A 20,255-nucleotide genomic window follows, 5' to 3' on the forward strand; every position below is an offset into this window, starting at 1 on the left:
CCTTAGTTGGGCTGGGGATGGAATGGGTGCTGTGGGACTAGTCCTGAGTACCCCCAACATCCTTGGCAGAGGTGACTTGTCAGAGGCAGGATATACCCTAGTGGCAAGTGGTGGGGGTTGGGGGTGGCTCTACAGAGCTGAGAAATCAGGTCCTCATGGGAAACCTGCTCAGGGAGTGCAGAACCAACCTGTCATCATCCATGTCGGCCCAGCTTTCCGGGGCTGCTCTGGGGGCCTGATCCTGCTGGATGGGAGGTAGGAGGTGACGAGGGGACCTAGGCCATCCAGAGGACTCATGCTTTATTACCCCTCGCAAAGCCTGCTCCTAGTAAAGGACCAGGGAAACCCCCTCATACTCAAGTACACACAAATTTTAACAACTCAAAGCACCTTTGCCCTTTTAAAGTTGTTTTTTTTTTTTTAATAGGAGTTTTTTGAGATTCTTCCTCTCCCACCCCATTTGTGTTTTTCAATTGAGGAAAGTAACTAGCGCAACGCAGAATTAGGGACAAAGGAGAGCACCCGGCTTAAACAAAAAGTAGGGCCAAAGGTGGCATTTGCAGTATCAGGAGAAAGGGGCCTACCTGAAGGGCTGTAGACCTTTAAATACACCTACACAGGTCTACACTGAGCAGACGAGGGTTGTGGAGGAGGTCTCGACCTCCATCTCTATTAATGCAACAAATACGTAAACAAAGTTCACTAAGGGCCGCGCTTTGATTCCCTCCATTTTCCCGCATGCAGCCATCCGGGCTTGCCTCCCGAGTGCCTTGTTGTGATTTTGGACCAGCCACTTACAATCTCCCGACCCGTACAGTTTCCCCCTCTGGACAAGGATTATATGCTCCCCTCCTCCCAGGACATATCAAACCTAATCGGGAAGGATTCGATTAGGCTCGATAAGAGCGTTAAGTCATCGGTCACGAGCCAGGCGAAATGACTAATGATGTCTACTCCTCTCCCGCCAAGTTAAAACCTCCCGGTGGCCCACACTCTCAGGATTGGTTCCGGGAGGGGCGTGGCCAGGTCACTGAAAGCCACGCCCCTAGACGTGGGGCAGTCTTCGCCGCGCCCAACCCTGCGGCCCAGGGAAGGGACCCAGCAATGACGTCTCATAACCACTCCCAGTGTAACCCTCCGCCAAGCGAGAAAGTAGTCCCCAGCCCATAGCGGACTCCGTCACCCATACTTGGCGACATATAAAATCCTAGACTCTCTCTGGACTGGACTATGGTTCTGAGGCCTCAAGGCGACCTTCCGACACACCGGAAAGCGGTCTTTCTCTGGGTCGGCGTAGGAAGTAGTTCCGGCCTACGGTGGGCCGATGGGTCCCTCCGCAGCGGGGGAAAGAGGATGGCGACCTCGTCGATGCCGGAGTCGGAAAGAAGCACGGCTACGAAAGCGTCAGGTGAGCGTCTGGTAGAGTCAGGTCGCCCCACTGCACCCTGCCGCGAAGTGGGGCCAGAATACGGGGATAGCCGGCGGCGAGCTCCCGGGCCGGCGGGGCTGTCCGAACAGGGCCCCGGGGTCCCAGGCCCTTTAGTCGCTCTCGCACTTGCCTGAGCGGAAACCCGGCGCCGCCACAAGATGGCGTCGGGCCTGGAGCGCAGGCAGCGCCGGGGACAGCCCCGAGTCGCCAGGCCCCGGGACCGTCGCTGTCAGCCCCCTCCGCATGGGAACCAGGGGAGGGGGGGAGCGAGCCACTGACCCAGGGGGCCTGCGGGCTGTACCACCGACCCTGCACCCGGGGGAACTCGGGGGGCCGAAGGGCTGAACCACTGAGCCCGGACAGGGCTCTTAGAGCGAACCACGCTGCGGGAATCATGGAGGGGAGACGAGGAGGGTCAAGATTACCGGCCACTGACCATCCTCCTGGGGCTGGGGAAAGGCTCTAGACTGGGAGGCCAGGCTTCTCGGTCCTGTTTTCCCAAAGCTCCTGTCTCTGTACACGAGAAAGCCCCTCCCCGTCGGGGACTCCGTCATTGCACCTGCGAAATGGGCACACGGGTGCAGCTGGGTGGGCCGTGGTTGCCGGGGCCGGGAAGGAGGCCCACCTGTTCCAGCCCGGGTCACCTCTTCTGGCAGAGTGAAGGATCCAGACCCTGCGAGTCCCTGTCAGGCGGCCCCCCGAGCCGATGGAGGAGAACGAAGTGGAGAGCAGTAGCGACGCGGCCCCTGGGCCTGGCCGGCCCGAGGAGCCCTCTGAGAGCGGCTTGGGCGTGGGCACCTCTGAAGCCGTGTCGGCCGACAGCAGCGACGCCGCGGCCGCCCCGGGGCCGGCTGAGGCCGACGACTCTGGCGTGGGGCAGAGCTCCGACCGCGGCAGCAGCTCTCTGGTATGGGCCGTGCTGGCCGGCGTGGGTGGAGGCAGGGACCGCAGGCAGCATGCCTGGCAACCAAGGGCAGCAGTCAGAAAGGCTGGCTTGTAACTAATATTTGGTTTTGGTTTACTGTGTGTCAGGCACCATGCCAAGCCCCTAACATGGATTTTCTCATTTAAGCCTCATACCTTGTAAGGCATATCACTCTTTTCCACATCTTACAGGGCCCAGAGAGCAAGCCGGCAGAGCCAAGGTTCAAATCTAAGCAGTGGCCTTACCCACTCCACTCTCTTCATTCTTTGAGATGCAGGTGTCCTGGTTCAAGTCTTACCTCTACCTCCGATTCACTGGGAGACCTCTTTGAGCCTCATTCTTCTGTCTGTAAAATGGAGCAGGAATGCCTGCCTCATAGAGAATACTCTTGGAAATGCTTTGTAAAACTGTCTCCTTCTGGCTCTGCCATTCCTGGCTTTGTGATCTTGGACATGCTACCCCACTTCTAGCTCTCAGTTTTCTCATCTGTAGAGTGGGAATGATAAATACATATGCCTCAATAGGGCTTTTGTGAGGATTAAATGAATTAGCATATACAGAGCAATAGAAACAGTGCTCAGCACATAGTAAGCACTCAGTAGATATTAGCCATTACCATTGTTATTATCTGCAAGATAATGATTTCCAGGACATCACATTGTGGAGCTGCACGATGATGGACCCCATTTTGGGGTCCAGGATTTCATTAATTCAGCAGAGATGGGCCTACCGTGTGCCCAGCTTGTGCTGGACCCGGGGGATACAGCAGGACACAAGACAGATGTGAGCCCGGCCTTAATGGAAAGTACCGTCTGACCTAGAACATATTACTCTAGAGTGAACCATAACGGAGGGGACACAGACAACTGCGGCACTGAGGACAGAGGGGTCCTACTCTGGCCTTGGGGGTCAGGGTTAACTTCCTAGAAGAGGTACCAAGTAAATGGTGGTGAGAAGGCTGGGCAGGAATTAGCCATGGTGCAACGCTGGGAAGCATTTCAGACAGAGGAAATAGCTAATTCAAAGGCCCAGTGAAAATAGCTCTGCCTGGTTGTTGTGTGGGTGTGGGGATTATGGGGCCTCTTACCTGACCAGAGCCAGGGACCCTGAGATTTGTTCTTGTGTGGCTCTGTGACTGGAGGGCTTCTGCTGGTCCTTTGTGGGGCTGACAGCGTGGATGCCTCTACTCACCGTGGCCAAGGAGCTCTATCTAGTGGGTGGCAACTGGCCCTGCTCCATCCGTGGCTCCTAAAATCCCCTGTTTCCAATCACCCAGGAGGAAGTATCTGAGAGCAGCTCCAGCACAGACCCCCTGCCCCACGGCTACCTCCCTGATTCCTCTTCTGTGTCCCGTGGGCCAGTGGAGGGAGTGACAGGCGGCCCCCCGGCACTGGTGCACTCCAGCGCTCTCCCAGACGCCAACATGCTGGTGTCCGACTGCACGGCTTCTTCCTCGGACCTGGGCTCAGCCATTGACAAGATCATCGAGTCCACCATCGGGCCAGACCTAATCCCAAGTGAGTCAGGCAGAGGGCAGTAAGAGCTGACCCACAGGGGTCTTCCTGTGGGGTCCAGCAGAACCAACCATGCAAACTTCGACACATAACCCTGCCACTCTAAGCGTATGATGGGGGAACGGCAGCCTCTGTCTCGTAGTGGTAAGTGAGGTGAGGATTTAATAAGACAGTTCAGTGTAGTGCCTGGCATGGGCATGTGATAAACACTCAGTAAATATAGAAATAATAATACCTAATTTGTACTGGAGTTCGTTCCAAGCACTTTACATATGGTAGCTCATTAATCCTCCCAGTGACCCCAAAAAAGCTGGATGCTATTATCATCCTCACAGTCGAGATGAGAGTTTTGAGGTACAGAGGACCCACTGCAACCAGCAGGTGTTGGGCCATGGGCTCAGACGGTCTGACTCCAGATTCTGTACTCGTGATTGACCACACTGTACCTTCTGTTGTTAATGGTGTAAAGGCCACAGTCTTCAAATGGTCCTGGGGTGGTGTGGAAAGCCAACCCTGATAAAGTGGTGCAGGGGCTAGGCCTTGACCTTGGAGAAGTTTGGAGACAGGAAGGGAGACTCTCCCAGTTTAGTGGTCAGAGGTGGGGCAGCTGGGGTAGCCATGGCATCTGTGTGACCATAGGCCAGCTCCTGGGCCAGCGTGTCATGCACACTAGACCTCCCAACAGCCCTGTTCTAGGTGGGGGCGTGGACAGGGGCAGGGCACAGATGAGGCTCTGGGGGGCAATGCAGCTGGTTCATAGTTGCATGGGTGAGCCAGAATGAATATGGGCGGTGACAGTTGTCATTGTCAGCTGGGAATCCCCTCCCCCCATCTCTGCCCAGGCTGCATCACCGTAACCAGTGCTGAGGATGGCGGAACCGAGACTGCCCGGTACCTGATCCTGCAGGGCCCGGACGATGGTGAGACCCCAGGCAGCAGACCCAGGGCGCCCTGCAGTGGGCGAGGGAGTTGGAGAGGGAGGCTCCGCCACAAACTCACTGTGTGATCCTAGCAGGTCGTCCTCTGCTCTGGGCCCTAGTTTCCCCACTGCCACTCTGGTGGGGGGTTGGGTTCTAGGATCCCTGGGCCTGCCTGGGAGGGACAGCTGTTGCTCATGGCCAACCTTCCCCTCCACCCCCCTGCCCTCCGACTCCCTCACCCACCCACAGGTGCCCCCATGGCTTCGCCGATGTCCAGTTCCACCTTGGCCCACAGCCTGGCAGCCATCGAGGCCCTGGCTGATGGCCCCACGTCCACATGCCTAGAGCCCCCCGAGGAGGCACGGGGGAGGCCCAGCTCCCCAGCACAGCCGCCCCCAAGCTCTGGTACCGAGGAGCCAGACCTGCAGAGCCTGGAGGCCATGATGGAAGTGGTGGTGGTACAGCAGTTCAAGTGCAAGATGTGCCAGTACCGGAGCAGCACCAAGGCCACGCTGCTTCGCCACATGCGGGAGCGGCACTTCCGACCAGGTGCGTTGACGGCGGCCTGCCTGGCTGGGGCTGTGCGGGTGGCGGGGGGGGGGGGGGGGTGCCGCCAGCCAGACGTGGCAAGCTTGTCTTCTCTTCACAGCAGCAGCAGCAGCAGCAACCGCAGCCGGTAAGAAGGGGCGTCTGGTAAGGAAGTGGGGTACCTCTGCCAAGACCCCAGACGAAGAGGGGCCAGAGGAGGAAGATGATGATGACATTGTCGACGCTGGTGCCATTGACGACCTAGAGGGTAGGCCACCTTAGCTCCCAGGAGTGCCATCCCCATCCCCATCTACAAATACCGAATTCCCTCTGGCCCACATGGAGGACTGGGAAAGAGGAGTTGGTACACATGTGTGCCTCCGGTATAAAACAGAGGAGTTGGGGCTCTGGGGTCAGGACCTCTGTGTGCGGTTGTGGAGACTGCACACTGAAAAAGAGCACCACCTTTAAGAGGGCCACGTTCACATTTGTCCAACAGAAATAGAATAAGCTGCATATGAACTTCTTACATAGCTTTGTAGCTATGTTTTAAAAAGTTAAAGAAAAAAGATAAAATTAAGCTTTATCAGAATTATCAGTGGGTTGTTTTACTTTGCGTTTTTATACTAGTCTTCTGAAAGCCAGTGTGTATTTTACACTTAATTACCTGTTACTGAAAAAAAAAAATTATGTGTTAGTGTAGACAAGGCACAAGTTCTCGGTCGTTGCATATGGCCAGGGGCTCCTGCACTGGATAGCATAGTCGTCACAGTTTGTAGACTTCATTGTTTATTTCAGTTATCTTCTGACAATGGCTATGAAGTGTCTTAAGAAACGGGCACCTTTTTCTAATTTTCATAGTGGAGCGTTGCCTGAGTTGGCGGTAGGAGTCAGGAAAGGTGCAGAGAAAGGGGCTTGGAGAGAGGCACTCATAGTCAGCTAGTGGGAGGCCAGGAGGGCTTTTTGGAGGGAGGCATCACTGGTTGATAGGCTTGAAGGAGGAGTAGGCAGGGATGGGAAGTGGGCCTCTTCCTAGGGAAGCTGGGCCAGGGATTAGGGCTGAAAGGGCGGGTCCGGCACTGATGCCCACCTTTGCTTGCGGCCCCCACAGAGGACAGTGACTACAATCCGGCTGAGGATGAGCCCCGGGGCCGGCAGCTACGGCCCCAGCGCCCTACTCCCAGTACCCCAAGACCCCGAAGGAGACCTGGCCGGCCTCGGAAGCTGCCTCGCCTGGAGACCGCGGACCTCTCAGATGGTGAGAGTTGGTCACGTGGGGCCGTGTGGGGGGCTGAGGGATGGCCTCCTTCCCTGCTTGCTTCTGTGGAGCCCTGGGAACTGAGGGTGCCACTCAGGGCAGCACATATCAAGTCAGGGTGACCTGAAGGCCGCCTCATAAAGGGACGGCCCTCCGAGACCAAGCTTGAGAAACCCCGATAAGCAATATATCAGCTTTGTGACAGGGCCTCTCGGTGGTAAGATGTTGGAGCGCGGGAGAAGTTTAAATCTTTATAATTGAACTAAGAAGATAAGTTATAAGTGTGATTACTGAAATGAGAACAAGTCTGAGGGCTGAAACTGTGTCCAAGAAACACTGGCTTGGAGCATTACAGGCTGGGGACTAGAAAGCACGATCATGGCCATGAATGGCTCCACCACCTACTGGCTGTGTGACTCAGAGTGTGTTATTTTGCCTCTCGAATCCCCTGTTCCCTTGTTCGGAATGGAGGTGATAGCATCTGGCTTTTCGGGATCGCTTTAAGGGGTAAACATACACACACAAAAACACATGATAACTGTTTTTGTATGTGCTGTATAGGGGAGATTGTTACACATTTTCAGTGTCTTTTTTAAGAATAGCGTTTTATTAAGGTCTGTATGGGAAGGCACACACATCCTAAGTGCAAGGCTTAGGGAATTTTCACAAGATGAATGCGCCTGTGTAGCTGAGCATCCCAATCAAGAAGCAGGATGTTGCCAGCATTGTCTATGTCACTTTTAATTTTTAAAACATTGCATTGGAATACAGTGGATGTTTTTGAATAGGTAGCACATTCAGACTGTTCAGACTTCAAAAGGTTAGGAGTACGTGCAGTGATGCTCTGTCTTCTCTCTTCCTCCCATCTGCCCTCCAGCCACCCGGCCTCCCTAAAGAAAGCCAATGTTAAAGTACTGCTGTCGTTCCCAGACCCTAGAATGTTCCCATGAGGTGACTAGAGCAGCACTTATCGTCTCCATCTGACAGATGGGAAAATGAGACTCAGAGAGGCGCGAGGAGGCACCAAAGTCTGGTGTCAGAGCTGAGCTGGCACGCGGGTCTCTTGACGGGGAGGTCGCCAGCTCTCTTGCTGCTGCCGCAGACCATCCTGTTTAAGTTGTGCCGTCTAGCAGCCTGTCAGTTGCAGGAGGGTCCTGTGTCCACCCTGCCCTCTGACGCGGGCTGCCTGCGTCTGTCCCACGGCCTGACGTGCCCATCAGTGGTCTGTGACAGTGGTTGAAGGAAGTATTTTGGCTGGCCTCTGGCACACCTGTCCACGTCTGTCCTGGTGCGTCCGTGGCTGATTTGCCACCATGTGCACGACAGGTGTGGAAGGAGAGCCTCTAGTGAGTTCCCAGAGCGGACAGAGCCCACCAGAGCCTCAGGACCCCGAGGCACCCAGCTCCTCCGGCCCGGGATGCCTGGTTGCCCTGGGCAAGGCTGATAGGGGCCCCGTGGAACCTGGCGTGAGCCAGTCGGATGCAGAGAACGCAGCCCCCTCTTGCCAGGATGAGCCCGATGCCCCACCCCGCCGCCGGGGACGACCCTCCAGGCGCTTCCTCGGCAAGAAATACCGCAAGTATGTGGAGCAGAGATGAGGGTAGGGGGAGACAGCCCAGCGGCCCCGGCCCAGCCACACCTCTTCCCAACACCCTCCTGGCAGGTATTATTACAAGTCACCCAAACCGCTCCTGAGGCCCTTCCTGTGCCGCATCTGCGGCTCCCGCTTCCTGTCCCATGAGGACCTGCGCTTCCACGTCAACTCCCATGAGGCCGGGGACCCCCAGCTCTTCAAGTGCCTGCAGTGCAGCTATCGCTCCCGCCGCTGGTCCTCGCTCAAGGTGCGCGGCGGGGAAGGGCAGGCGTGGCACGGGACCAACGTGAAGGTGCCAGGAGGGAGTGGAGTTGACGGGTCGTTCGCTGGCACCTTCTGCCCCTTCGCAGGGCACGTGCCTGGGCCGCTGCCGTGCTGAAGGAGCTGAGGGGGGAGCCGCGGGCACTTCCGCAGACTGCACGCGGCATAGTGGCGTTGCATCTTCAGGGGGGCTGTTCACACCGCAGCCAGCACAGACGTGCTTGTTCACCACACGCACTGGCAAATGGCAGGGAAACGGGCTCTCCCTAATTCTGTGTGTTAGAAAGTTTTCCAGTAGGTGGCCGTCAGGTGTCTCAAGAAAGGGGCTCTTTTTTTTATCATTTACCCAAAAGTGCCAGTGGGCTTGCTGTGACCCTGAGCCGTTTTTATCCAGTACCTGGGCCTGGCAGGCAGGCACGCTCGGGTTCCAGGCTTGCGCAGCCTGGAGAGACTGTAGGTATCGATAGTGCCATTTTACTGGCCCAGGAAACCGTGGCTTGCCCAAAGTGAGGCAGAGAATTGGCCACTGTGGGGAGTGGGGGCCACCTGAAGCACAGCTGGTCAAAGCCCCCGTGCTTTCTGCACGCGGTAGTTCCTCCCCAGACAGGGCCCCATGACCTGGAAGTTGTTCTCCGGAGCCCTACCGGGGCTGGGTTGTGCTAGAGGATGCTGGGGCTGTGCCACTTGGGTTTGGCTCCAAGCTCCACTGTTTACAGGGTCACTGTGGGACCCCAGCACGTCCCTTCCCTGTGAGCCTCAGTTTCTGCCTCTGTCAGATGGTGAGCTGGCACAGGGCCTGGTGCCAAGTAGGTGCCCGTGTTGGGGAGAGTCCCCAGCCCTCACAGGCTCCGGCCCTTCCTGCACTCGTTCTGGGAGCAGCTCTGAGGCTGTGGGCACAGGTTGGGGGGGAGGGGGAGGCCAGCCCCAGCCCACTGTCCTCTTGCCTCTGTCCTAGGAGCACATGTTCAATCACGTGGGCAGTAAGCCCTACAAGTGTGGCGAATGCAGCTATGCCAGCGTCTACCGGAAGGACGTGGCCCGGCACGCAGCCGTGCACAGCCGAGACCGGTCAGTATGCGTGGGTGGGGTGGGCCAGGGCAGGAAGCAGAGGCCCGGCGTGACCACATTCCCCCTTTACTGAGCACCTGCTCTGGGCCACACTATTCACAGCACGTCACAGACCTGCGAAAGATAAGGCCGTTCATCCCAGCTCATGTGGCTCAGAGCAGTAGCAGGGCCTGAACGGTTCTTGTTCCGTCTCTTCCCTGCTATGAGCTTTGTAAGATGGGGACAGTCATTGTTGAGGGGATTAAAGAAGCTCAGTAAATGATCTAAAGATCTTGCAGACTCCCGACTCTCAGCACTGACAGAGCAGACATGGCACAGATGGGTGGAGGAAAATCCTTAGGGGCCCTGTGATTGCTCACTACGTTGTCGTTAGATCTACAGCTTTGGGAAGGAGTTCACTCTGCTTAGGATGGTACGTGAGCAGAGGTCGGATACAGGATTTCAGGAGAAAAGTGACTTTCAAATTGTGCTTGTGGGAAAGGCTGTTCTCCATGATGCTAATGGGTTTTCTTAAGAAAAGGGGAGAGCGGAAGTAAGATTAGGGACAGCAGGTTGAACACCTGCTTCGCCAGCTCTTTTCTACAGGACTTCTCAGGGCCTTTAAAATGCACGTGTATTTTGTGACAGGAAGAAGGCACCATTCTAGAATTTGTTTACAGCGTGCCTCTTAGCATTTCCTAGCAAACTCCACTTGGGGAAGCCCTATTCTGAGAGAAGGGCTTGGCTGGGCAGAAGGGACACTCAGGGCTGAGACGGTCCGGTCCATGTGAGAGAGTTTGTGGTGGGGTTGGGGAAGCAGTGGTCTAACCCCTATGCCTTTCTCCCTCAGGAAGAAGAGGCCAGATCCGGTGAGTCTGGGGCCTGGCCCGGGAAGGGAGCCTACTTGAGGGCTGCTTATCAGGTGGGGGCAGGAGGTGAGGTCTCCCCGTCTCTCCTCCCCTTCTCTCTTCATCTGGTCCCGTCTTGTCCCTTCCCAGACTCCGAAGCTGAGCTCCTTCCCGTGCCCTGTGTGTGGCCGTGTGTACCCCATGCAGAAGAGACTCACACAGCACATGAAGACACACAGCACTGAGAAGCCCCACATGTGTGACAAGGTGGGTGGGGCCAAGGGCTGGGGGCAGGGGCTCAGGGTCTCCCTGGGCAATCTCCCATCTCTAACTCACCCTACCCCTCACAGTGTGGAAAGTCCTTTAAGAAGCGCTACACCTTTAAGATGCACCTGCTCACACATATCCAGGCTGTCGCCAACCGCAGGTATATCCCTAAGGAGGCCCCTGGGGCTGGAGCACCCCACCCGACCCCACCACTGAGCTTTCCTCCAACCACCTCCAGGTTCAAGTGCGAGTTCTGTGAATTTGTTTGTGAGGACAAGAAGGCACTGCTGAACCACCAGCTGTCCCACGTCAGCGACAAGCCATTCAAATGCAGCTTTTGCCCCTATCGCACCTTCCGAGAGGACTTCCTGCTCTCCCATGTGGCCGTCAAGCACACAGGTCAGGCCAGCCCCACCCTGGCCTGAGGGCAAGTTGGTGAGCCCTCCACTTGCCATGCCCCTAGGCGGCAGGCTCGGCTCTGTCCTCTTCCTCCCCCTCCACAGCCAGCCGGGCTTCTCAGGTATCAGGACATCCCCTCTGGGGTGTCACCCGCTCTCCTGGGCTAAGCCAGCTCTTCTCTGTGTGGCCAAGGGCTAACTTGCTATGAGAGGGAGTCAGAGCACCTACCATGTGGTGGTTGCCAAAGTGAGTTCCGTTTGTGTCTGGAGCCCTGTCTGTACTGGGCGCTGGGTGCTGGGGAAGAGGTGTTTCTGGAGGCCCCAGTCTCACACGTGAAGTAGGAGAAGCAGCGTCACATGCTCGGCCCGCAGAAGGTGGACAGAACAGTTGGTTCTTTCTCCTCCTCGGCGCGCAGCCCTCTGATGGGCACACTAGAGATGAGACACCGTAGTGGGCCAGATCCCCGTCTACCCGGGAGGGATGGTTCTTAAGAGAAGTGTGTGGTCACCTGACATGAAAATAAGACGCTCCTGGGAAGGCTGGGAGTGCCGGAGGTGGGCCTGGTTCCTCTCTGTCCTGGCCCACCAGATCGGACAGCGGCATGTGTTGGGAGCGAAGCCCCAGGAGTGAATCCCTCAGAGGGGTCCTTGGGACCACGGAAGGCTTCCCGGGAGGGTGGGGAAGCCTAAGCGTCCCTTCCCGTGTGCCTGCAGGGGCCAAGCCCTTCGCCTGTGAGTACTGCCATTTCAGCACCCGGCACAAGAAGAACCTCCGCCTGCACGTACGGTGTCGGCACGCAAGCAGCTTCGAGGAGTGGGGGCGGCGCCACCCTGAGGAGCCCCCTTCCCGCCGTCGCCCCTTCTTCTCTCTGCAGCAGATTGAGGAGCTGAAGCAGCAGCACAGCGCGGCCCCCGGGCCACCCGCCAGCTCCCCAGGGCCTCCTGAGGTAAGCTCCGCCAAGCAGGCAGCAGACAGAAGGGGCTGGGGAGCATGGGCCAGGATGACCGTGTCCTGTCACCCCTCCAGTCCCTGGCATCCTCATTTACACATTGAGGCAACAAAATGGCCCCAGCTTCTCCAGTTGAGCAGATGGGGTCACACACATGTCAGCCCTAAGCTCAGAGTGGGCGTGGCTTTCCAGTGCTAGTAATAGAGCATGGAAATATGAGTTTAATTGTGGCAATAGTTCATTTTTCTCTTGCATAAAAGAAGTCCAAAGGTTAGCAGTTTAGAGCTAGTTTGGCAGCTCTGTGGTCAGTCATCAGGGACCAAGTTCTCTCAATATTTTTTCCCAGCCATCCTAGGCACACGACTTTCATCTTTGTGGTTGCCTCATGGTCCAGTATAGCTGCAGGAACTCCAGCCTTCTAGCCACATCCCAGGCAAGAAGCAGGAGGAAGGGATGGGAGAAGGGCAGAAAGGAAGCCTGCCATCTCTCCCATCTGTCTTCCTCGTGAACTTAACCGGAAGCTCCTGCTTAGCCACAAGGCCACACTTTACCTAGCTGCAAGGCAGGCCGAGAAGTATAGTCTCATAGCTGAGTATACCACCTACTCTTTTTGTGCCCCAGAAGATGGACCACTGCGATGTGCTGGTAGAACACAGCCTCTAGTGTCAGTCTTGTGTTCAGACCCCAGTTCTGCTACTTACTCGCTGTGGGATCTTAAGCAATCGCTTCATTTCTCTGAGCCTCGGTCAGTTCATCTGTGGCACCGAGCTGATAAATACCTGGCATTGTAGTTGTGTGAAGGTGAGACAAGCCGGCAGATGTGAAGTGCCTGACACACAGGAGGTGCTTGGTAACTGGTGCTCGAATCTGAGCTGCCCCCTCTCAGGTTTGGCCACATCCCCACCCCACAGATTCCCCCAGAGGCAGCACCTTTCCAGGCACCTGAGACCCCCCCACTGCTCTGTTCCGACACCCTTGGTGGCGCCACCATCATCTACCAGCAAGGTGAGCCCTGGGGGAGCGGGGGAGCCTGGGGAGCGGGGCAGGGGCGGGGCACGTGCCGGGACTGGAGGAGGGAGAGAGGGGGCCCCGGCCCATCCTAAGGCTCAGGTCTCACCCGACCCAGGAGCTGAGGAGTCAACGGCAATGGCCACGCAGACAGCCTTGGATCTGCTGCTGAACATGAGTGCTCAGCGGGAGCTGGGGGGCACAGCCCTGCAGGTGAGCTGCCCAGGGCTGCCAACGCCTCCCCCGTGTCGCCACCTTAGGCGCCTGCTGTGCACTGGACACTGGGAGGGGAGGAGGGTGGTGAGGCAGACATGCCCTGCCCTCGGGGCGTGCCCCGTTAACCGGGAGACAGTCCACTGAAACCCTGTGGGCAAACACAGAGGAGGGGGACCCACTGTGCCAGGGAGGTCAGAGGGGCTTCCGCTCAGCTCCAGTCACCAGCGGCCTCTGCCAGGCTGAGCGGTAAGCGCTGCTCTCGTGGCTTCGGGGGTCCTGCTGGTTCAGGTCTCCTAGCTCTGCGGCCGCCCTGTACTGCAGGTCCCGGCCAGCTTCTCATCCAGCCTAGCACCCTCGTTCCGCGACACCCCCTCCCACGGCCCGGAGGCTCCCAAGGCTCCCTCCCCTCTAGCCTGTCTTAGCCCTGAACCTCATGCCCAGCAGACCCCCTGCCCCCAGCTCATCATCTTCACTTCTGCCGCCTTCTGGCCGCCTGGGGTCACCCTTCCACTACCCCCGCCCTGCCCGCACTGCACACCCCACACTCCTCTAAGGTAGGGAGAGGTTTGTTATTGGTCTCCCAGCCTCCCAAAAAGATGTAGAATGTGTGTTGAGACGATAAATTCCAGGAACTGGGAGCAATGATGTGCTTCCAGGGGCTGGAGGGCAGACAGAACTCTGTGGAGGGGGGAGCCTGGTGTTGGGCCTGGGGACCTCCGTAGGGTTTCATTATGCCTTTGGGGGTGTTTGGAAGTTCTACGTTTTTAGTTAGTTAAATTGGTCTTTCATGGTTTTTGCCTTTGATATCATCCCTAGAAAGGCCTGTAATCACCCCAAAATTATATAAACATTTGTATATTCTTCTTAGGGTTTCTTTCTGCTTAGGGTTTCACTTTTTTACACTTAAATCTTTACTCCACCTGGAATTTATTTTTGGTGTATACAGGAAGGTAGGGGACTCGCTTTATTTTTTTTTTTCCCAAAAGTTGTACAGTGTAGTATATCAAATCTTCCCCTGTGGTTGGAAATGTCTGCATTATCACGTTCTAGATTCCCATATTTATAGGAGCCCATTTCTGTACAAGTTCTGTTTTATTGCTGTCTGTTGTTCTCATGCCAGTTTTTTTTTTTTTAATCTGATTACAAAAACATGTTAAACCAAAATGACCATTAGGAAATGTTCTATACAGAAAGTGAAAGTCCTTAACAACCCTCCCCCCCCACCCCCACCGCCGCCAGCGGCAAATAGGCATTTCTCCAGTTTTGACCATGTACACGCTAACGTGGAGACATTGTTTCTAAAAAAGATGGGATCACACAATTCATGCTCATCAACACCTCCACTTTTGCTTGCTCGGGAGTGTGTGAGGAGTGGCCTGGCCGGCACACAGAGTCCTCTCTGTTACTGTTCCCATTTCACATCCCCAGGCCACTACACCGTAGAGATGCTGTGAGTGCGTTTGGTCCTGTATTGCTTGGGTTTCCGGCTTTTTGTCAATCAGGGCAGTGCTTTAGTGCACCCTTCAGGTGGTCCTAAAACATTCTTTAGTTGTAAAAAAAAGCCTCCTAGAAGTAGAATTGGTGGGTCTGAAGGTGTGAAGCCTCATAAAAAGACAGTTTATGTGACCACCTCTAGAATCGCGCTCCCTTCCACCCTTGCCAACGCTTGGATATCCCGAGCTTTAGAAATGTCTTCCGCATGGCAGAAGTATGTTTCATGGTTTTGGTTTTTTTTATATATAATTTTATAACCATAAATGAGTTTGAACTATGTTCGTAGACCATTTTATTTTCTTGTGTCCTATATCTGTTTTTCTATTGTTGGTGTTTTTAGCGTCACTTTGCAGGAGCTCTTTGCAGATGAGGGAGACTCCCCTTTTCTCGTATTTATTGTTAAATACCCCCTCCCCCCATTTCTTCGTTTTCTAATTGCAGTTTATGGTTTGTTTTGCTGTAGGCTTTAGCATCTTTTTCTGTCATGATTATAGAAAAATCTTCCCACCCCAGATCATAAAACATCCATCCACATTTTCTTTTCATATACTTAGAGTTTTATTACATTTCGGTCTTTAATCTATTTGAAGCAGGCTCTGGAGCAAGATGTGAGGTCAAGCTTTTTTCTTCTTAAATGGTTTGCTAGCTGTCCCTTTACCAGGGTTTCTCAATCTTGGCCTTTTGTGCCAGGTAGTTCTTCGTTGTGGGGGCTATCCTGTGCGTCGTGGGGTTGTCAGCTGCACCCCTGCAGATAACTCCTAGGTGCCAGGACCACCCCTCTTCCGATTGTGACCACCAAAGAATGTCTCCAGATGCTGCCCGACACCCAGGGAGGGCAGGGTTGCTCTCCCCGGGTCTTGTTTCTTTGCAGGTGCCAGGCAGGACTGGCAGAGCCAGGGTGTGTTTTAGATCACACAGTGGGGTTTGTACAAGTGAGTGATGGTGGCACGGGCCCTGGCCAGTGTGGGTGAGCTGTGAGGCCCTGCGTGCCAGCCTCTGTACCTGCTTGTAACACCCTCCGGTTCCCTCACAGGTGGCCGTGGTGAAGTCGGAGGATGTGGAAGCAGAGTTAGCCTCCCCTGGCGAGCAGCCTTCCCCGGCAGGTGCCGCTCCCCAAGTGGTCACCCTCCACGTGGCAGAGCCGGGGAGCAGCCTGGCAGCGGAGAGTCAGCTGGGTGCCCCCGACCTGCCCCAGATCACCCTGGCACCCGGTCCATTTGGTGGGACTGGCTACAGTGTCATCACAGCACCCCCTATGGAGGAGGGGACATCGGCTCCTGGCACACCTTACAGGTGAGACCTGCTGCCCGCAAGACCCCCTTCAGCCATTTATAAGGTGTGCTGGGAGGTGCCAGAGAAGGGCTCTGCCTGCTCGAGCTTAGTTGGCAGGAGGCAAAAATCCTAATACATACCATGTGATTAGCCATTGGAGTCTCTCTTGTTAGGAGGTTGGAAGCTACTATTTCTTGGTCTCTTAGATGTTCCAGGCACTAGACCTAAACACCTAAACATTTGGTGCACTCACCAAAACCATTCTCGTGGGATCCAGGTGTCCCTCATCTCACAGGTGAGGAAATAGGCCAGGGACATTGAATAACTTACCTAAGGTCAGATATGTAGTGAGGAGTCGAACTTTGGGTTCCAAAACCATGTGCTCTTTGTTCTGGGTGATCCCTGAACACACCTGGGTGATTCCAGTTCTGACCTCCAGAGCCAGCTCAGGCTCCTTGCCGGCATTGGAGGCCTGACAGCTGCCCTCAGTGTCCTCCACACCCAGCAAGTTCAGGGCAGAAAGACTGTGTGCTTGCTGCATTCCTGGGCAGCCTAAGAGAGCCCTTAATCCAAGCACCAAAGTACCACAGTGTGCGGCTGGGGTGGAAAGCAGGACCCCTGGGCTGGCGGCAGGCAGCCCAGTCTCCACATCTGCCCTCTACTCTCGGCCCCTGCTTACCTCCCGCGCTGGCCCGCCCGCTGCCACACTCGGCCAGACCCGGGCTGGAGCGCTGGGCTTCGCTGCCTCACCGCCATCACCCCTCAGTTGATGACTTTCTCGGGGAAGAGGACTCCGTGGCCTTCCATCCCCTCCTAGAACCCCACCTCACTCCTCCCCGCCCTCGGTGCCCACAGCGAGGAGCCCCCAGGGGAGGCAGCCCAGGCCGTGGTCGTGAGCGACACCCTGAAAGAAGCTGGCACCCACTATATCATGGCAGCCGATGGGACGCAGCTGCACCACATTGAGGTGAGGCTTGGGGTGGCTGACCCCGTCCCCACTCCCCGTCAGTCCCCCCCCCACCCCAATCCTCCCCAGTCCATCACGCTCCCCCATCTGTCTACAGCTGACTGCAGACGGTTCCATCTCCTTCCCGAGTCCGGATTCGCTGGCCCCTGGAGCCAAGTGGCCGCTGCTGCAGTGTGGGGGGCTGCCCAGAGATGGCCCTGAGCCCCCATCTCCAGCCAGGACCCACCGGGTGGGAGACCCCCAGGGCTCTGCCTCCCCACCTCCTGCAGCCAGCAAAGCCCCGGGCCTGGTAGTACCCCCCTCGCCGCCACCTGCAGGCACGGCATCATCAAAGAAGTTTTCCTGCAAGATCTGTGCCGAGGCCTTCCCTGGCCGAGCAGAGATGGAGAGTCACAAACGAGCCCACGCCGGGCCTAGTGCCTTCAAGTGCCCCGACTGCCCCTTCAGTGCCCGCCAGTGGCCCGAGGTCCGGGTAGGTGCTGCCCCCTCGTGCTCATTTGGCCACTTGTTTGTGTAACAGACTTTAACTGAACACCACAAGCCGGGCCCGCTGTCCCTCTCTGGGGTCGGAGAGGACTCTGTGAGGCCTCAGCATTGAGGGAGCTCTGTCTGGTGGGGAAGCAAACCAGATGATGTGACTAATGCCCCACGGTGTCCCCAGTGTGAACAGAATGCATATGGCGGAACAGAGACAAACCGGGAACAGGTCGTGTGGACTTGGGGTGCTGGCAACAACCGGGCTGGGCCCGTAGGGGCAAAGGCACAGGCATGGCAGCACCAGGCACGTTTAGGGAAACACGAGGCATCTAGAATAGGGAACGCACACGGTACGAGGAAGGTGGTGGAGACAACGTGGAGAAGGCGAGGAGGGAGTAGTTCTGGGTAGGAGGCGGGGGTCCCTTTTGAGGACCACCAGTTTTCACTGCCACCATGCACCAGATCCTCACAGCAGCTCAGTGAGGGGAGCAGGGCCTAGAACCCTAGAACATCAGGGCTGGAGGAGACCTCCAGGGAGGGGTTCCTTCATCTGAACCTGTACCTTACGTGACATGGCGGTAACCTGAATCGAAGCAGGGATAGGACTTCCTAAGTGACCTAATGGCGGGGCCTGTGGCTTTGCCCTCTCTTGGCACACAGCAGCACCAGGTCTTGGTCTGGTTTGTACTTGTCACCCAGTTCTTCCATCTGAGGACAGACTCCCCAGCAGCTGTCTCAGTGGGAGGCTGCTTGTCCTCACCTGGCCAGTGCCCCTGACTCTGCTCCTGCTCCAGGCCCACATGGCACAGCACTCGAGCCTGCGGCCCCACCAGTGCAGCCAGTGCAGCTTTGCCTCCAAGAACAAGAAGGACCTGCGGCGACACATGCTGACCCACACCAACGAGAAGCCTTTTGCGTGCCATCTCTGCGGGCAGCGGTGAGGCTGGGGACAGGTGGGTAGGGGCTGCTGGGCACGTGTGACGGGACTGCCCTGAGCCTTCTTCCCTCCCCCCCAGTTTCAACCGGAATGGGCATCTCAAGTTCCATATCCAGCGGCTGCACAGTCCTGATGGGAGAAAGGCGGGGACACCTACTGCCCGGACCCCAGGCCGGACCCCCACCCAGACCATCATCCTAAACAGTGATGATGACACGCTGGCCACGCTGCACAGTGAGCCGCCCCTGGGAGACCAGGGTGGGTGCTGGGGCACCTCCAGTTTCCCTGGATCCGCTGTGTGAGCACCCTCTCTTCTCTGCCCAGCTGCACTCCAGTCCGGTCATGGGGTCCTGGGGCCAGAGCGGCTACAGCAGGCACTGGGCCAGGAACACATCATTGTCGCCCAAGAGCAGACAGTCACCAATCAGGTGAGAGCCTGGGTTGGGGCCCTGCTGGCAAGTCACAGGCTGGGGTGAGGGTACACAGAGCTGAGGCTAGAGCTGACTTGGTCCTGGCAGGAAGAAGCCACCTATATCCAAGAGATCACCACAGCTGATGGCCAGACAGTACAGCATCTGGTTACCTCTGACAACCAGGTGAGCACCTGCTCAGCCAGGAGAGCCCGCCCTGCCCCTCCCCCAGACTCCACTCTGGGGAGAACCAGTACTTTCCCAACCACTCCTCCCAGGGTCTGTGCGGCTGCCATCGTTGATGGTGGGTGTCCCTGGCCCCCTGCTCGATCTTCCTGGTTCAGCAGGGCCCCCAGCGCCTGCCTCTTCTCCACCCTTCTCCAGGTACAATACATCATCTCCCAGGACGGAGTCCAGCACCTGCTCCCCCAGGAATATGTCGTGGTTCCAGAGGGCCATCACATCCAGGTGGGCCAGGCCTGGGCAGGGATGGGAATGAGGGGAGGGGTGGACAGCCTCCTCAATCACCAGATCGGCTTCCTCTCTCCAGGTACAGGAAGGCCAGATCACACACATCCAGTATGAACAGGGGGCCCCGTTCCTCCAGGAGTCCCAGGTAGGACCTTTGGGGAATCGTGCGGTGTTGGGGCACAGGCAGTACTCCTCCAAGGCCACATCTCACTGGCTTCTCCCCTCTAGATCCAGTATGTGCCCGTGTCCCCAGGCCAGCAGCTTGTCACACAGGCCCAATTGGAGGCGGCAGCACACTCAGCAGTCACAGGTATGGGGTGGGACCCTGAAAACCATGGGGACCCAGGCCCAGCTTCTGGGGCCTCAGGCTCACCGTCCTTTCCCCTCCCCTGGCAGCGGTGGCCGATGCTGCTATGGCCCAAGCCCAGGGCCTGTTTGGCACCGAAGAGGCAGTGCCTGAACACATCCAACAGCTGCAGCACCAGGGCATCGAGTACGACGTCATCACCCTGACCGATGACTGAGCCCCAAGGGCCCAACGCAGACCGTGGATATTGGGGCCAGCCATGTTAGGGGTGGGGGGGACCCAGTGGGACTCACCTCCCTGTTCCACCTAGGGTCTCCAGACACTGGGCAGCCAGCATCCTGTCACTCTAAGAGAGCCAGACCTGTGCTGCTGGCTTTAGGGGACAGCCATGGGCCCCAGCCAGGACATGCTGGGTGCCCTAGCCTGCAGGCAGGCTTTGGGGAGAAAAATTTATTTTTGTTTGGATGGACCCACTGGCCCCTCAGTCTCAATAAAGGGACCAGAGTCCAGTCCTGACCATCTTACTTTGTCCGCAAGGACTTGGGAAACAGAGAGGAAGAGCCTGTCACAGCTCCCAGGAGCTGCCAAGCCCCACAGTGCGGCCTGCCCGGCCTCTCAAAGTGCAGTGGCCCGACAGCAGGGCAGGCCCTTGGGGCAGAGGCCTGATACTGGGACAGATGGCTGAGCTGGTAAGAGCCCCCTCACCCCCCACCCCCCAGCACCTTCAGACCCTCTTCCTCCCCTGGGCTCCAGGGGA

At 56.9% G+C, this 20,255-nt stretch overlaps 1 protein-coding gene across 3 annotated transcripts; it reads left to right on the top strand.

Moving 5' to 3' along the window:
- Window positions 1–1,304: 1,304 nt before the first annotated feature.
- ZNF335 (zinc finger protein 335) lies at window positions 1,305–20,007 on the top strand. Of its 3 annotated transcripts, none has more exons than XM_047067740.1 (28): window positions 1,305–1,408; window positions 2,086–2,336; window positions 3,631–3,871; window positions 4,711–4,788; window positions 5,038–5,337; window positions 5,438–5,584; window positions 6,428–6,574; window positions 7,901–8,153; window positions 8,238–8,415; window positions 9,385–9,497; window positions 10,327–10,345; window positions 10,475–10,591; window positions 10,675–10,751; window positions 10,830–10,990; window positions 11,704–11,936; window positions 12,851–12,944; window positions 13,066–13,160; window positions 15,691–15,950; window positions 16,785–16,896; window positions 16,994–17,368; window positions 18,168–18,310; window positions 18,390–18,544; window positions 18,635–18,738; window positions 18,829–18,906; window positions 19,105–19,188; window positions 19,271–19,336; window positions 19,420–19,501; window positions 19,588–20,007. In XM_047067740.1, the coding sequence occupies exons 2-28, from the start codon at window positions 2,136–2,138 to the stop codon at window positions 19,713–19,715; spliced, it is 4,041 nt and encodes a 1,346-aa protein (XP_046923696.1). In that variant the 5' UTR covers window positions 1,305–1,408; window positions 2,086–2,135; the 3' UTR covers window positions 19,716–20,007. The 3 variants fall into 3 exon arrangements, with proteins under 3 accessions (XP_046923696.1, XP_046923697.1, XP_046923698.1); XM_047067741.1 differs by having other exon boundaries at window positions 5,441–5,584; XM_047067742.1 differs by having other exon boundaries at window positions 5,444–5,584.
- Window positions 20,008–20,255: the final 248 nt, after the last annotated feature.

Source organism: Lynx rufus, unplaced genomic scaffold (assembly GCF_022079265.1).
Source record: "Lynx rufus isolate CCGP_SWC_20201006 ecotype Redwood Valley unplaced genomic scaffold, mLynRuf1.p SCAF_8, whole genome shotgun sequence".
NCBI lineage: Eukaryota > Metazoa > Chordata > Mammalia > Carnivora > Felidae > Lynx > Lynx rufus.

Excerpts from the sequence above, each read along its gene's own strand:
- ZNF335 (XM_047067740.1), top strand. The coding sequence starts at position 2,136 with ATGGAGGAGAACGAAGTGGAGAGCAGTAGCGACGCGGCCCCTGGGCCT. Across the intron at positions 18,311-18,389 it reads TGCCATCTCTGCGGGCAGCG|TTTCAACCGGAATGGGCATC; the intron begins GTGAGGCTGGGG and ends CCTCCCCCCCAG. Across the intron at positions 18,907-19,104 it reads TGGTTACCTCTGACAACCAG|GTACAATACATCATCTCCCA; the intron begins GTGAGCACCTGC and ends ACCCTTCTCCAG.